We start from the raw sequence: 17,363 nt of genomic DNA, 5'->3' as shown, positions 1-17,363 counted from the left end.
GCCTAGTATTTTCACTCTAGTTTTTTTCCGTGTCGCCGACATCGAATATCCACAATTCGAGGGTGTTTAATGACGGTGCAACACGAACGCAAACTGCTGCAGTTCATCGGCTAATGCGCGTATGAAATGACGACTGCGAACGCCCCATAAAAATAAAACGTAATTGTCCACCGAGCATGTTTGTTCCTTCCGTTATTCGTCGAACAAAGGAACAGTCACAATATGCTCAAACCATTTTTCTACTACATTTGAGTTAAATTATAACAATCATAACATGATAACCGCCAACTGGATTCATGTATAACATTTAAATTATTTTACTTGCGTCTTTGTGGTATATCTAATTTGAACGTTCTGATCTTTGTGCGTGCCTCAAACGATAATTCAAATTAGATAATTCTAATTGTGAAGTAAAGCGTGCAAAGCGATTCTGATTGATCCTGTGGTTTTGCTGCTTCCTATATCTCTTTGACTTGCCTAGCAAACGTCTTCCACTGTGAAGCTACTTTAATAGTAGATTAGCGCAATGCCAGGAACAAGTCGCGTGTGCTTTCATCAAGATTATTAGACGTTAATTACATACACTTAAATGAGCAAGAAAATTGTTATTTCTCGACGTTTTACTATACTGATAATTTATAATATATTCATTCATTATTTATTCCCGGAAGAAATTCGCGAAAATATTTATCTTTCTAATTGGAATAGAAGTTTCACATAAAAAAAGACTACAAGATGTACCTTTATATTTCTTGACGTTGACGTATTATAGCACGATTATGCCATGCGAGTTACCGTTTTATTACTGGGCGTAATTTATGACTGACGAAAGTGTAACATCAAAGTGTTCGAAGCATGCCACCAAAAAAAAACGACGTGCGAAAGAGTTTTTAATTAATTAGCTTACATTAGCTTGTTTACAAAATGTTGTGTGGCTGATGGGTGGTCGAGCAAAACACGCGCCGCCATTATGTTACACAACCGTCGGGCTGTCACTTCTTGCACAAGTTTGCGATTCAAAATTGGAAATACACTCACTCGATGCAATTCGCATGTAGGTATAAAATTTGAAAAAAATTGTGACATGTAAATGTCACAATAAATTTAAGTCGGCCTCAAAAGCACTTAAGTAAGTTTCAAAGATGTGCTTTAGATGCTCAAAATAGACTGCATATGCGCATATTATCTTTGCACGACGCTAATATTTATTAAGAGCATCCTTCCTGGTATTGCATTACCTTCAGAGTAACCTTTCTATTTATATTTAAAGTTTTCCCGGTAGTAATCATTTGGGATATTTTATAGTTCGGGAGACCGGTAAACTTGTCATTTTAATCTAGGGATATCGGATTTAGGAAGTGTCATCATATCAAGTTTTCCTAATGGATCTATTTATGAACTTCCAAAAATATATCGAATGTGCAATCCGTAATATGTTTCGTTTATTATTAGTCTACTTTTAGTTAACTTGATAGCAACTGGAACCGACAATTTTGCCTTTTATTAGATATTGTGAATACCCAACATTCCACATTTTATTTTATTACTTCAACGAAAACAATAGCTATTAAATTAGGTTGAAACAAAACAATTTTCTAGCTTTGAGCATGATCTAATTTGAATACACGGCACACCCATTAACTGTAAATTCAATTAGTTTGTAACTGCATTAAGCAGGTATGTTTGTATTTTTTCCTTTGTTAAATCTGCGTTAAACATTTTTTTGAACTTTATTTTGCATTACTATGCGAAAACAGTTTTCTCTATAAGCTTAATACCGACGCGCAGTTTCGGGGGTAACGACGTACTATTAGTAACCACACTTCCGGCATACAAAACGTCCGTTTTACCCATCAGCCATAACTTAATTGTGCACGTACTTTTTGAATTACTTTGGATGCTTACAAGGCGTTTTTAATAATGCTCCATAAAGTGTTCGAAACGTTGACTTCAATAAGTGCCTACTTTGTAAAATGGTAGGTTTTGGAATTTTGTTGGGAATTCCCATATCTCCTTGTATGTTATATTTTACAACACTCGAATGAGTTCATGATACGATTGTTGGGGGAGCGTCGATTCGGCTCCGCGTACTTCGGTGCAAAGTCGACCGCGAGCCTAGTATGCCGTCGACCATACAATCGCGTACAACGACTTTGCGCTTGTGCTCTCAACATATACTTGTTTTCTTGTGCGAGGACACGCAGTCCAAGAGCAACCGGCTCGAGAGTTGCTATTATGTGCGTCGTCGAATGAATGAAAGTGATTTGTTCAGTGTCACGAGAGAATTATTCTTGGACGTTGTTCCCCTGTGCGTTGTGTTGTATTTTTGGCATTACGTTGATTATTGATATCAATTGTCACCGAAGGTAATTAATTTTTTCTTTTACTAGTATACAATTCTAATGGTGTGTTTATGACAATTTTGTTATTCTATTGTTTGCTTTGCCTTGCCTTGCCTTGAACTTGCGTCGGCGATAACTAGTAAGCAATAAATTATTGCTTTGCGCACTTGGAATATTTACCTAAGCAAATTACGTTAATTGGTGGCAGTTGAAGCTAGTTAATCATATCGTAAAAAAGTAACAAATAGTTTTCTTTCGTCTTGCAGTTTAAAATTTGGCGGCTTGTGAGTGAGACGTGCGCGTTTCTCACACCTTCGGCTCATTTCCGTTCATTAATTATCGCACGTCAAACCTAAGACATGTTCGCTCGGCTAGCGGCCTTAGACATGCGGCGGTACGCTTGGCTATTTTCGTGCGTGTATTCATGCTAAAACCTTTTGAAATCTCGCTGGGCTTATTTTTAACACTTTGTGCAATATTTCGCTGCATCTCATCATTTTCAAGTTTCGAAATTGAAACAACAGTCACATTTTCGGTTTGCTAGCAAATAAATCAAGTTGAAACTAGTTGGAGTGACTTTGAGATGTTATTCGGTATATATTAGAGTTAAAATCTGAAACCAGGAATAGTTTAAATCGGTTTGTTAAATGGAGTATTTTATTGAATATTGAAAAATATTTATTTATCAATTAATGCCTTTAAAATTGTAGCAAAACCCCCAAAACACCACACACTGCACTATTTAGTCAACTTTCATTAATTAGGTCTACGCACGCGCGTATTACATATTAAATGTAAATTAAAGTGAAAGTGTAACGCTTTTTGAAATCGAAGATTTACATAAATTGTTTTATTTTCGTGCGCAAGGCTACCTAACGCAGGTTAATAATGGCGTACACGAGAAATTGAATATGCTTGTACTTGCAGCCGCGACTAATGCAAAGAATCCGCCATAATCTCAAGCATCAAAGTTTCTAATCTTCGTTGATGGTGTGTCTCAAGTTATTACTTTGCGTTAACGACAAGGATTGAAAAATAAAACACATACCTCAAACGCTTCCAGACATTTCGACGGTGTAATTATATGAGAGTTAAAAATAATGTAGACGGTACACAAAAAATACCTATCAAAATTGTTTATTTGCCTTGGCTGGGTTCTCTCAGTATACTTGCGAGGCACGTATTCAACATTTAAGTCCACGTGAGGTCGCGTCACCATGGCAGAAGAATAAAGGTCGATGTTAACTCACCGCGAATCGCTAAAAGTCCACATTGACTTGTTACCGCTGTTTGCAATCATTTGAAAGCCCACAAATACCTTTGATTATCACATTCCGTATATAATTACACATTCCGTACAGAATGCCTTTGCAACATAAATATAGGAATTGTATTTACGTTTTCATTAGCCGGTCAGGTCAGTCATGCCTTGAAAATACCTGTAAATGGGATATTTGCAAATTACACATTTATATGGCTGTCAATTACCATTCACTCGTTTAATATGCGTTCGGTTCTTGCTTCGTATTCGTGCAGCATGCGTGGTGCGCCCGTAAACAGGTTGATTTAAAAGCGACACAAACAAATAAATTATTTGTAAATCAATGCATACGTTCATTATATTTGCCGGTAATTATTGGTTATTAGAGCTGAAGTCGAGAATTGACTATATAATATTATATTATTCCCATAGAAATAAAATACTGTAAAATTTAATATTAGGGTCGTTTAATAAAATACGAAATAAGAAATACATAAAAACTTCGGAAAAGTATAGAATAGAAATTTCTACTCTAGTGTTTGTTTCCTTCAATTACGAAGTGCATTTTCTCGTATTAATTGCTTAATGCAACAGCTTTCTATCTATCAATCTCTACAAACAAAACGCAGTTAATTGTACGCTTGTAGGACTGCAACCGAGACTAACAGCTTAATAGCAAAAAACGTACTAGAGTCAAGAATTGAACATTTTGCACGCTCTTAGAAGATTATTTGTCGAAAATGTTGACCTGAAAACGCACACAAAAATTCATTCACTGAATAGTTTCCTAACATTAACTAGCTGCTCGCACGTGAAATAATGCGTTGCTGCGCACCGACTAAGTGAACTAAATTTTTATCCGTTTTGTTTCTCCTTGTACGCGCCGAGGCTAGTTGAGAGTTTGTCCTGGTTTCGCTTGGTTTGTGGGCTCGACTCATGAGGGTGATGATCGCATCGCATGTCGCGCGCACATACGACTGTTTATTGGACGTGTAAACAAACGCGCACAAATCACGTCCTATCTCTCTGTGCGGTAGTTACCGGTGACTTAGAGCCGCGGAAAGAAGCGGCGGTACACATCCAACCCGTGAGAACGCAAAATTGTAAATTCTAAATCGCTGCCAACGCAAATGAACGAACATGCTGCGCAATATATTGCACTGCACGATGTGCACACTGAGATGTATCGATAGATAGTTTGGGAAAAAGTACGAAACGTGAGTGTAGAGTTAGAGTTTACAGTTTCAGAGACTATGTACGCAATGCTAGTACCTGCAGCTTGTGTATGGCTTGTACTTCTGCGTCACGTTCAACGTGAAGGTGAAGAAGGCACGGTTCGTTTCATCGCTTTGTAGAAAGTTGTAAATTAATTATGTAGCGTTTAATTTCTCGTAAATCCACGCCTAGGTCTTGGAAGAAATGAGTTATTAAAATATATTATGCGGAATTTGTTATATCCTTAGGTTACGAGGAACATTTTGAAATTTAAGTATACAAGGCTAGCTATTGCTAGTATGCAACGTTTTTTTGTTGTTATTATGATATATAATTAAATATCAAGATGAGACATGGATGTTGTGTGAGACATCGTGACGCTTCAGCTTATATTTTGTCATCTACGGGCTTGTCACGGTTGGCGGAGGTAATTTGAGGAATTCGGAATTTGTAATTTATTTCCCTGGGCGAATGACGCTTGACGAATATTAATGATGTCTTTGCGTTTTTGAGACGTAATTTTCGAAAACGCGGATGTTGGTTACTGTTGAATAGACCAGTGCGTATTATTTGAGCTGGTTGAAATGCGTTCAGCGACTATTTTTAGTCGTCGTACGGATTGTCGTCGAAGAAGCGATTATTTAATGCATAAAGATGCCCAATTTATTAGTCGGTTTAATCGTGCTGGTTACCAACGCCGCATAGCGCATCGTTGACTTCTCGAGCACACCCTAATAAATCTCATCCTTTTCTACCAGCAGAATCTATTTTTATCAAGCGAGTAGCGACTGTGAGCAATACATCGCCTTCCTAATTGTCTTAAAAATACGGAAAGTCGGACGCGGAAAAAAGGCACTTTTCGAGCAGCCATTGAAGCTGAAACTTGGTTCGCAACTGAAATTGACCGAATGTTACAACTTGGATGAGATAGCATGCCGAACATTTGCTGATGAGCCGGATTCGGCGTAATAAACAAGCGGAGCGCGCACGAGAACGCAAACAAGTCGATAAATTATTGTGAGCATTCTAATTTTTTTCTTCTTTTTTTTTCCTGTTAAAAATTAACCGATGCGAATGGGTCGTTATACAAGCGCGTCGCGCTATTATGAAACCGCCGCGACATCGAAACAGTAAATTCTACAAGTTTACGAGGTGAGAGATTGTGTGCCACACTCGGTGTCTTCAAATACTTTGGACGAAAGCAAATCAAAAAGTTTAAATAAATTTCTTCGACTAAGGTGAATTATCGGGGATTCAAGTTCTCGCATTTATTACGATTTATACCGCTCCGAGTTTACTGCGTGATGTAAACATTAAACTATTCAGGACTCTTTTACAAAGGTAATCCATTAACGGTAAATAACGAAGAAGGAAAAAATACAATAAAACAATTATTTATGATTATGGATATCGTATAGCAATGCCAATGATGATATAGGTAGTTATAAGTTATGACTTTTTGTGCATTGACCTTTATTTCATATTTATTCACTTTTTCTTTCATTGGTATCTATGCCACGATGAAGAAATGAGGTAAACTTATAATGCCCATTATTTTTTACCATCATCAATGCCACAATCGATGCAATCGTCTAGCATCATCATCTTGCTTGTTAGTGGTTTATAATACAGCTTTTGATTTTGTTGCACCATCGCAAGTCACGATTCACGAACGCCGAAGAAATAGAAACGAGTTTGCTTTCCGGAATGAGGAATGAAATACGGTACAGCATTGGTATGCAACAAGTAATATTATTTTGGTTTCTTCTGCAGCTATAACAAATCGTCTCTCACTTTACTGTTCTTCTCAAACTCGTGAAACAACAATAATGAATGCATCGATTGACGCCTTGCGAAATACGCCTTATTGTGAGCAAATAAAAGTTTGAAATGCCTTCTTCTCATGTTCTCATCTTTGCATATCGTAGGAATGTGATCAGCCAAATACTTTGCAAGAATAAATTTCGTATTTTCAACCTAATAAGGTTAACAACTTTTACTTCTCGCTGATTTAGCTGCTCGGCGCATCCGCGTGAATATTTGAGTTCTAACCAGATGCATTTCACAGCAGACGAAGCCGTAAATCCGCCGCATCTTCATAAGTCATTGTATCGCGCTGTGGGCACTTAATCTAATTATAAGTTCTGCTTGGCATCAGATGCATATTTGAACAGTGAGTCTTCGGGCACATTATACACATGTTTATGTTTGTCGTTGTTGGCAGTGCACATTACGAGCCACAAGCAAACAAATTATTCGCGATTAATTACTGACAACCGTCGTGATTATTAATTAAGGAAATTGCGCGCGGCGGTAAATGCGATGTGTGCTCTTTTAATTAATAGCCATCACGCGCGAAATTTTCGGGCTGGACGAACTATCTTGCGAAGTGAAATCGAATACTTAATCAAAGTTCATTCTAATGGTAGTGGGATCCGTTACAACGCGAAGGGCTTTTCGCCTGATGAGTTTTAGTTTTTCGATGGGGTTTCATGTTTATTAGGAATTTGCAACCAAACTTGATGTTCGAGTGTTGTTTTGATTAGTTCTTGGTGATTTGATATGAATACTGTGCTTGACTTGTAAAGTATTCAAATTGTTTTGCAATTTGTTAATGTTTTCGTCTTGTATTATAATTTCCATTTTGTGCGGGCGTCCCAAGTAAATATTGCATACTTGACAATGAAATTTCATGTCCTGATGGCAGCTATAAGTACCTCGGTTATATCTCTGTTGGTTTTCTTTAGTAGAAACACTATTTGTTTAGAAAATTACGCACCGTCAGTCGTACGAGTATGACACTCACTCATACACACGTATTGTTGTTCTGTATGCTCATGAATGCGCTGCTCGCATTGTCTATCTCAACCCATAACGTCTCCACTCCATTTCCAAGTCAACGAGTCTTCAAGTAATCTACTTGCCAGCCCACGCGTCGCATGTGTGTTTAATCTCTTTGTTGGAAATTTCGCTCGCGGACTGCTCGAGAATGCGTGCCATATTTTTCGCATTAATGCAGTGCAATATAATTTCGAGGTCGCGCGCGCTCCTCTCATGCAAGAGGATTTATCATATGGCTTGGAGGATGCTTTGTACTAGCTCGATTAATTTGCCAATTTGCAAGTCGGCCTTCAGTCTACATTTATGCACAGCGAAATCACAAAATAAAAACGCTGTGCTTGCATGTGCTCTTGTTTTGCACTCTCGACGACGTTACATTGTTTGCAAGTTTTGAAAAAGTATCAATTCAGAGGTGACTTATTCCTCGATTATTCTTGCGATTCGGTGTGCTTGGCGCAGTGAGTGGATAACGCTAGGAAAACAACCGCACGTCCAACTTTTTCGCCGATTGAATTGCGTTCGGGAAGGAAAGTAATTGCGGAAATTCGATCCGAAACGGACACCCGCTTTCGACAACTTTCGTCGTCCTGCTCTCGTAACTCGATTTAAAAGCTTTCCGCTCGTGCATATTTTCCGCATGAAAATATCCAATTGCTAGCGAGCAACTTTTCGACCAAAACGCTCAACTTTTTAACGGACTATTACTACCGAGGTGAATAATCCTCGTGCGCAGTCAGTCTCATGGGGCCAAGCGAACTTACAAAGAAGTGTCAATTCAAAAATCTTATAAGTTTATAACAAGACGTTGCGTGTCTTACTTGATGTCATTATAATATGTTACGTAAATCAGTCATTACAGGAATCATGCGACGACGAGACTAAGGACTATGACAAAAGGCATGCAATTAATGCAATTAATTTGTAATTTAAATAGCGTGCTCAGAAGATCTGCTTGGTGATTTGTCGCAGGTGTCACGTATTTTCGCGATTGGAATGGGAATGGTTTATGGTGTGCTGCATTTGCATAAATTCTTTGTTGCTTTCGTAAATATTTAGCAATCATAATTAAATTGTTGCGCTCGTGACCTTAATTGAAAAATCACGTAACGTTCGGTTGCAATAGGAATACAAATAATTTAGTCTATGCGAATGCACATGGATGTTCATCAATCATTCAATCGTTGCGTGAGCGATTTCGGCATTCAATTTTCCAAATATTTTCGATGTTGTAGCTCGCGTCTTCCATAACGTATTATTTTCAACATCTTTCCGGCACTCTAAACTCTTGAACTTCTAGTTTTACAAAAATCCATACAACTCAACATAGGGCATAGGGAGAAGTTTGCACCGGCGCCGAAAGCACGAAAATACCAAAGCGGGAAAGCATAAAAGCATTCATTCGTCGTGGATGCGGATCGCGCAATAGGAAGCGCGACACTCTTCGAGGGCCCCGGCGTCACAGAAGCGTGTTCTTGCTTTGCCTGTCAGACTCGTTTGTGCCGCGCCGCGACGCCTCACAATGCGACATAAGGTTAAATATTATAACTTCAATAAACTCGACGCAAAGAGTGCCTGAAAAGCTCTTTAGCTTTTTATTCGGAAGAAAAAAGAGATGATGGAAAAACTAACTCACATCATCAGGTAGGCGTATTTTCCAGTAAACATAAAAAAAACTGAATTAAAATGATTGTGCTATAAAGCATAATTTTTGCAGCTTCTTTTATGAAATCACGTAAACACATGAAAAAGCATTGAATCAGTTGCAGTGCGTTTCATTATAATTTTATAGCGACTTTTATGCCATAGAAAAGTGGCAGAGGCGCAAAGTTCACTTTTATTCAATACAATTTAAAATATGCGCATTTTACACGACTACGTTACTTTCAAGTACATTATATAAATCTGTAAAGTGTTTTCAAGTAGCTAAAGGTGTTATTAAATAATCCAAATTCTTAATATTTTGTTGTTTCTTTTGTCTATATCAGAGAATCACTAGGAACTTGATAACTTCCTGTGGCGGGTCCACAGTTGAAGCCTCTGAGCGAAGTCTCGGTACGTGTCAAAGTTGTGTTTGTCAAAGTGGTTTGAAAGTGGAGACTCCCGTCGACTGTAGCTATTTACTTAATTTCGCGCCGGGTTTGTTTTTAGTCGCTCAGGCGTTTCCACATTGTTCGCGGGCTCTTTCCCGCAACTTCACACTCGAGCCATACAAATACGTGCGCGCCCAGTATGAACGCATGCCGAGGAAGTTCAGTCAAGTAGAGTCGAGCCGGCGAGCCAGCGGGTTTCAGTTGCTTCTCGCGCCGCAGCACGCTTGGTTCGATTCGCAGAATAGCAGCACCATAGTTCACGTATGCTTCTGATGCGTGTAGTGATCGTACTTGTTGACTTTGAATTACAAACTTGTGAACGTTTGTTTGTGCGTGGTTTTTGACGTTACTACTGATCGGATTACTTTTGTTCTATTGTGGTGTTGGGCTGCTAAAGGAGGCACAATGGCCGCAGTAAATATTTGTAATGTTAGTCGCTTCGGACAACATGATGATTATTTCAAACGAGTGAGTACTGATCGGTTGAAATTCATTATAATCGTGTTTGATTGGACGAGTTTTGACTTTTGTGGATTACGTTGAGTGGCTTTACATTATACTACTTAAACCTTGAGAACAATACACAACTCACCTCGTTTGTATTAACTTATACAGGTTTATTTACGATTTAATCGCATTTTTTATTCGTATTGATAATGCATGCTTATTTTTCTTTTTTAAATAAACTACATTGTCTGCATCTATTTCTGTCATCAAATGAAATATGCAGATGACTTGATGTAAATATTTTGTCTATTCATGATGTGGGTTTTGCTAATTATGCAATGCAGCGTATGAGACAAAAGATGCAATGCAAAAAGAATCAAGGACAAGGTCAATAATTAATTTGGAGCATCATTACTTAATGCAAGGATGTTGTTTTCGTAACAAAATAACTTACAGAATTTAATCTTATGAGTATGTTGACAATGTTTCCTTTTTCGGCGCTGTTTCTCCGTTCGTTGGTATTGAATACCAGAACTAATTTTATTTCCATTTATGTCATGTGCCAAGGCTAATGCACAATACATTCTACAAGTTTAGTTCGCTTAGAGGCTCTTTGTGTTAAATGAATATTTTCTGCCCGCGGACGTTGCCGAGTTCTTTTTGCAATTGTCTAGGGAAAGTGCATAATTAAAAATTTCCTCCCTCGCCTCGCGCTGTCGTGCCGACAAACAAACCGTTTTCGCACTCATCAACCGACCAATGGCAGACGCTTCGGTAGAACCATTTCATGAGAAAAACATTGCTTGCCCCAAGACCCGACCCGTACAGCGAGCTGTCTGTTAAAATTAATTCCGCCGAGATTTAACGCTGCACTTTGCTGTTTTTACTCCAGCTGTCTGGGAAAATTCGTTTTTATTGTTCCTACCCGAATGTAAAATAATGCGAATGTATAAATTCTCATCTGGTTTTGTACGCTGTTACTTCTGTTATATTAGAAAACAGAGGGCAAGGGGTGTAGGCAAATAAGACGGAAGCGTGGAGTGAAACAGGATACAGCAGAGCAACTGGAGCTTGATAACCGAACAGCTTAGTCAGATTTACAATTTGCATGTATATTCTTCTAAGATTTGTTCGTTCCTGCAACACTGCCGCAGTTTATGTAAGAGTTATTAGTGAGAAATGCGGGTTATTGCAGCATCGATTTGAGGCCGGAAATAAATTCAACATTTTCTTCGATTTCACCGAATTCAACGCATAGAACTTGTAGATTCTGTTGTGCAATGTAAGGCGTGGTAAATTACGGATCTCGTTCGTTCCTCTGTGCATTCGAGTAGATCATCTTCGAACGTGAAAATCGCACCATATTTCATGCTGTTTATTTATGAGACGTAATTCGTTTTCACACTTCGCAGCGGCGCGCAAATGTAAACACTCTCGAAGTGAGTGGATGAATGTAGATTTTAAGTGTTCACGCATTCCAGTTATGTACACATACCTGTTCAACGTAAACATGGCCCGATTGTGGTGTACTTCTTGTCTCGAATCATTCGAAATGGAGGAAATACAAATATTGAAGAGTACATTTTCGATGCGTATGTTTACACCTTATTACACCTTACTTTGAGAAAGAAAACTCATTAGTAATGTTTGCGCACGCTTTGTGCCACCGTGGCGCGAGTCACGAGTTGAATTAGTTTGAAGGTTCGTGATTGAAATGCTATCACGGAACGTGCAGTTTCAGGAGATTATTTCTTTACATTTTGTGGGTTTCTTTGGGGTGGAGCTACCTGTTGCGGGCAGTTTTAATTAATATATTGATTTTATGAAATTTCTAATTGAAACAATTAAGAATTTTTTGCTAAATTTGTGTTTTTGTTACAGGTTCCAGCCATGAAACGTGAAGCTGACGGCGACATGATGGGCTCCCCACAGAAACGGTCTCGTCGCGGAGACGAAGAAGTTCGTTTGCTCATACCCAGCAAGGTAATTACTCTCGTTCTCGGATCGAGCCAAACTTGTCACGCGGGCGTTTAACGGAAACTGCCGACGAAATGAGTAACGCGCGCCGCCGCGAGTGACAAACATATGCGTAATGCCGCGATAATTACAATGTTACACCGGAGTGCAATTTAATTATAGACCCAAGCGTGCGCATGTTGTCGATATGTTTGCGCCACTACCCCCGGTTCTCGTCAACATGCTCCGCTCGGCGTGTTGCATCGCATTATTATCATCCGTCGACTGCGCCACTCGACTACACCGCCAACTTCACCGCGGATAGGAAAACCCGAACACATGTCGGGAAACACGATAATAATCCAGTGCGCCTGCAGTTGAACAGTTGTTGAAACTCACCCTTTCTCTATGCGGCTCGGTCGTATGCGGTTTTCGGTTTCGGCATTGATGAAGCACAGACACACACATGCCTATTAAATATTTTCAAGTAGGTTTTGTCACGCGACGTGTGTTGGTAAATATCGTGGTGCGCACGAAGACTCGGCGCCATTAATCATCGGATGCTGCCACCGAGGTGACTAAAGGCAAATGTATTCATAAGCATTTTCCGTGTTGCCTCGCGATTTTCCCGTGGGCGTTTCCTATGAATAGATCCGCTGCGCTCGCGACATGCTGCGACTCTCTCGGAATCGAGAATCCGCAAAAAGTCAGGAAATAAACTTCGTTGCGCTTAAGTAATTTTGCATTTCGCGTCGCATTGCTATTTCATATCAAAGTGCTGCAACTCGTGCGTTATATTTCACGACAGCGCAATTAATCGCGTTGATAATTTACAACTGCGCCAGATGAAGACGCACTTCGCGGTCGAATAAATCTTCGGAGATTTCCACACGTTCCACCGAAATCCGAAACATGTATTTGTTAGTTCACCATCTCTACGTATTGATTGAAAACGTAATTCCGGGAGACTAGCTCTCGAAGACGACGGAACAATGGATTATTAGGATCTATCGACGCCGAGATGGGCGAGGGTCTTTCACTTTTGTATAGCGATATGCATTAATAACTTTCTTGTTCTCTTGATTATCACGCTTGATTCTCCGCGTTTCACTTTATGAGACTGCGGGAATGTGGCATGACATTTACGACGACTTCTTGCCCCACAATTGTCTCGAATATGATGTTTCTGGGGTTCTAAATTCTGCAAGAAATCGCTTAAGTTAATTCGTAATCTAATTGTATTAAATCCTCCTAATCATATTATAACAAATACGTCGTAGATATAACATTAGAATTCAATATTTGCAGAATTTAGATTTGGTAATAGCCTATAAACTAACACTAATCGATTTCCGCTCTTCATATTATAAGAGTAGCGTTGCATTGCCCAAAGTGGAAAATTGCAAATTTGATCTGGTGGCAAATAGAATTTTCACTTCCATCCGCGCCCGAGGCGTCGAACCGCGCAGCGGAAATTCTATATTGCAAAAGTTGAACTTAACTCTCTTGCGCCTCTGTCTATAAACAAAAAACACAAAGTTTTTAATTACAAACTTTTGCGTGGTTTTTTGCATGCTCATCCATTGGTAACGTTCCACTCCTGTTGCAGGCCGCAGGTTCCATTATTGGCAAGGGCGGCCAGAACATTACGAAGCTGAGGAGTCAGGTCAGTATACAACCGGAAACACACAAGGCACTTTGAACAAGCAAGCGATCTTTAATTTTTCGATAAGCGGCGTGTAAACGAACCGGAAGAGGGTGCTTTAAAAGCGTAGGAATTTAGCGAGTTGCTACTCTCGCCCCTCGGAGCATGACCTCGCCGTGTGCTGCATAATTTAGTTTCCCCTGAGACTCATCACGAGGAAAGTGAATCATCATGAATAAGTCATGCGCAATTTTTTCACATTTTTTTAAACGAACAGAGAAAAAAATGATTATAAATTTACTCATCTCGGGTGGCTGAAAATTTGATTTTGGATCATGTTAAAATATGGATTTTAATTTATTGAAACGAAAGTGATTTGTAGTTCATCAAGTGTCCAAATGTGTTTAAAATCTTTGAGATTCCAGCAGCGCTAGATGTGTCGCTCTGTGTCGCAATGTGTCTTAACGTTAAATTTCTTCTGCCCCCCGGCCCGGCCACCCGTCCACCTGACCGCCCGCCCGCCCACCAACATTTTGACTTGGCATACCATCGGTACCACCACAGTACAAAGCCTCGATTACTGTCCCTGACTGTCCGGGCCCAGAACGGTAAACGAAACAAAATAATTCACCTCTATTTAGTTGTGCTCACTCCGGTCCTGGTTGCACTGCGCTGCTACTACAACTTCTTACCCTCTGATCTTTACATTTACATTATCTAGAATATTACTCTTACAATTTAATTTACATGTCTATGTTCTGTGTACGTGAGTGTGCGTGTGTGTGTGTGTTTGTGTTGTGTCTATCTTATCGTGCCGTGCTGCATATAATTTCTTCTTCTCTGTCTGTTTTAAAACTTTCAACCTAATGAATACTACGCTAATGCTACCCTCTTTGCCATAACATTAATAAACGCAGACTCATCTTTCGAATTAGATTTGTGGCTCCCTGTTTGAAATTTGCAAGCGGTGCGAATACAGCCCAACCTGCTTGACACGTGCTACGTTTGTGTGTGTGTGTCTATCTCTCTTGATTATTATCGTTTGATTTTATTTATTTTGTTACGTGTGGGTTGTGAAGATGATGTGCGGGCATCGGTTTAACGGCGGTGCAACCAGCTAGGTGATGTCCCTCCTCTATAATTTTATTCTGTTTATATTTCATCTAGCCAATGGATAACTGATATTTATATGATCATTGTAAATTACATTCTTGCTTAGGTAGAGGTATAAACCTTATTAAATTTTCCTGATGATGATTAGAACCCATGGACGACCAACGCTCACACACTAATCAACAATCACGAAACAAACACATTTTTCAAATGCAGCGAAATAAGGCGTCAGGATTACGCAACACTTTGTAGGTGCATATTTGTAATTTGTGTTTGGGTCGTGTTGGATGCTTACTTGGGATGCAAATCCTCGATGCGTATAGACAGACACACCCGTTATCATTTCGCACCAGGCGTCGCAAAGAAGTGTCACACATTTTATCGATGGCCGTTCCCCGACTACCACCACCAAGCGCTAAAACGAATAATATGCAAACATTTAGGCATGCCCATAAACCGAAGTCATCGAAATCTCACTTGCCGATGCTATCGATGGCATAAGTTGATCGAACATTTACTTGCAAACCAATCGAGTCTCTACCACTAACTTGGTACTAAGTATGTTTTGCTTACAGGATGCTCACACTCTCCTCCGACGTGCCAACCATCTGCAAGATCATCACCGATGTCATTCCAAATTTGGAACAGGTGAGTGTTTGATTTTCTGGCGTTGCTCGCTTCGTATTAGACCGCTTGCTTTTGTGCCCCCGCATCACATCAATTATTCTATTCTGGCGGCAAGTAATACCGGTATTACTGGATAGCACTCGGAAAGTGCATCGTGCAATACTTGACATATTGAGTGCGACACGCTGCCAAGCAGGAAGCCATCATCTTTTCCCAGACAGTCTGTAAATATTTCTTGTGCGGGGCATGCAAGAAAGCAACGGCATTTATTTTTTTACTTTTGTTTGCCTTTTCCTGTTTTGTGTTCCTGGGCGTTCCACGGCGCAATATCCACGTGCATTATTTTATCGACGACCGTTTCGAGCACGAGCGCGATTTTTAAAGGCAAGCATAAGTGCATTATGAATTTATGCTTGATATAAACTTCACTTATACGAGCGCGGCGAGCAATTTTCTCCCGGGTCGTTTCATTCCAAACTGTAAACGATTACCGGATTGGACCACGCTATTACTACTTTGTTATAATTTATACCCATTACTTATTTATATCGTTGTTTTTGTGTAGAATGGCGCCAAACAAGAGGACGATTTGGATCTCCGCATGATGATACACCAAAGTCAGGCGGGCTGCGTTATTGGCAAAGCTGGAGCTAAAATCAAAGAACTACGAACGGTAAGTGAGAAATAATTATATTTTCCGAGAGATTACGGTTTATTATTGTATCGTCTTAAAATGATGTAGACTTTTAGCCGCCACGCGTACGCTATTAATATTTAACGTTTGATATAATGCGAATGGTAGACGTTTGATTAATTAAAAATGTTCAACTTGAGATGGATTTGATGGAGCGCTCGCAGTCCTCGTTTAAATGAATCATGGTGCTTTGTTTAGCGATTTGGCAAACGGCCAGTAATGCTTGCGCGTTTGGTGGAGGCGCCGGGAACTTGGAACCTACGTATAAATTACTGTACAGGTTGCGACACAAAGAATCGTCTAGGAATGTCGTGAGTTTGTAGTTTACTTCTTTGCGTTCAGGGATTCGGCGCGACAATTTTTTCCAACCGTAATAATAAAAAGCATATGAATCCATTATGTGCAGTATGGCATGGCAAAAGTTTTAATGTCAAACCCAACAAGAAGCCGGTTTCTTTCCACGGTTTCCACCGAACGCCGTTGTTCGACAGTCACGAAAGGGTAGTTTTCATCGGGTTGCGTGAGCATGCCGCGCATTGTTGCCCTACTCTTTTGATACGCCTCGTCGTCGTTATGTTTATTGTGCAGAGCGGCAGTTGTGCATCGGCCACGCCACAAGTGTGATCATTTTTGCGTCGATGTGCGTTTTATTGCCGCGGTCGCGGTGAAGCAGTCGCGTAGCAGCGCGTTCGCCGGCCGGAAGAAACCAAGGGGACAGGTGCGACACGCGGGGCAGGTGAAACGCACGCGCTCGCCGCCCGCCGTTCGGTTGCTCGCGTGTGGAGTCAGACAGGCGCGCCGAACCTTGATCGATACGGGGCTGCACTGTACGCCGGCTGCCTAGCACGCCGCACGCACGTCGTGCCATTCCGGAACGAGCGTCCTTTGTTGGCTCGCGTTGTGTCACTCCTTGCGACTTGCGGTTGCTTTGGTATTTTGCTTTTTGTGCGCCTCGCGACGTGCGAAAAAGTGTGCAACGCATTTACATTGCGTCTTTGTGCATCCAACTTCTACGACAAGCTCCACGGCTTCAAACAAATACCAGTTTCATTCATAAATTCAGCGAAACTCGCTGAAAATGTGGAACATCGCCATAGATTCCAAAGGGATTTACCAAAACCACATCAGAACG

At 40.2% G+C, this 17,363-nt stretch overlaps 1 protein-coding gene across 7 annotated transcripts in view; it reads left to right on the top strand.

Annotated features, from left to right (window-relative positions):
* LOC135799289 (heterogeneous nuclear ribonucleoprotein K-like) overlaps positions 1-17,363 on the top strand; it is a 33,868-nt gene that overhangs the window by 12,391 nt on the left and 4,114 nt on the right. For 2 of the 7 annotated variants that reach the window (XM_065312314.1, XM_065312315.1), the window contains 5 exons: positions 12,078-12,179; positions 13,762-13,818; positions 14,362-14,405; positions 15,486-15,558; positions 16,103-16,210. In XM_065312314.1, the coding sequence (XP_065168386.1) occupies positions 12,087-12,179; positions 13,762-13,818; positions 14,362-14,405; positions 15,486-15,558; positions 16,103-16,210 (375 nt within the window). In that variant the 5' untranslated portion in view covers positions 12,078-12,086. Of the gene's footprint in view, positions 1-2,126; positions 2,367-9,918; positions 10,218-12,077; positions 12,180-13,761; positions 13,819-14,361; positions 14,406-15,485; positions 15,559-16,102; positions 16,211-17,363 lie in introns of those variants that run through there. The other 5 variants (XM_065312317.1, XM_065312313.1, XM_065312318.1 and 2 more) reach the window with 5 other exon arrangements.

The sequence above is a fragment of the Atheta coriaria genome, unplaced genomic scaffold (genome assembly GCF_025399875.1).
Source record: "Atheta coriaria isolate IRGN ID8LTWV9N9 unplaced genomic scaffold, Caltech_Dcor_3.1 hic_scaffold_9_pilon, whole genome shotgun sequence".
In the NCBI taxonomy this organism is placed as follows: domain Eukaryota; kingdom Metazoa; phylum Arthropoda; class Insecta; order Coleoptera; family Staphylinidae; genus Dalotia; species Dalotia coriaria.
The sequence above is the reverse complement of the archived record's forward strand: the minus strand, read 5'-3'. Positions and strand labels throughout refer to the sequence as shown.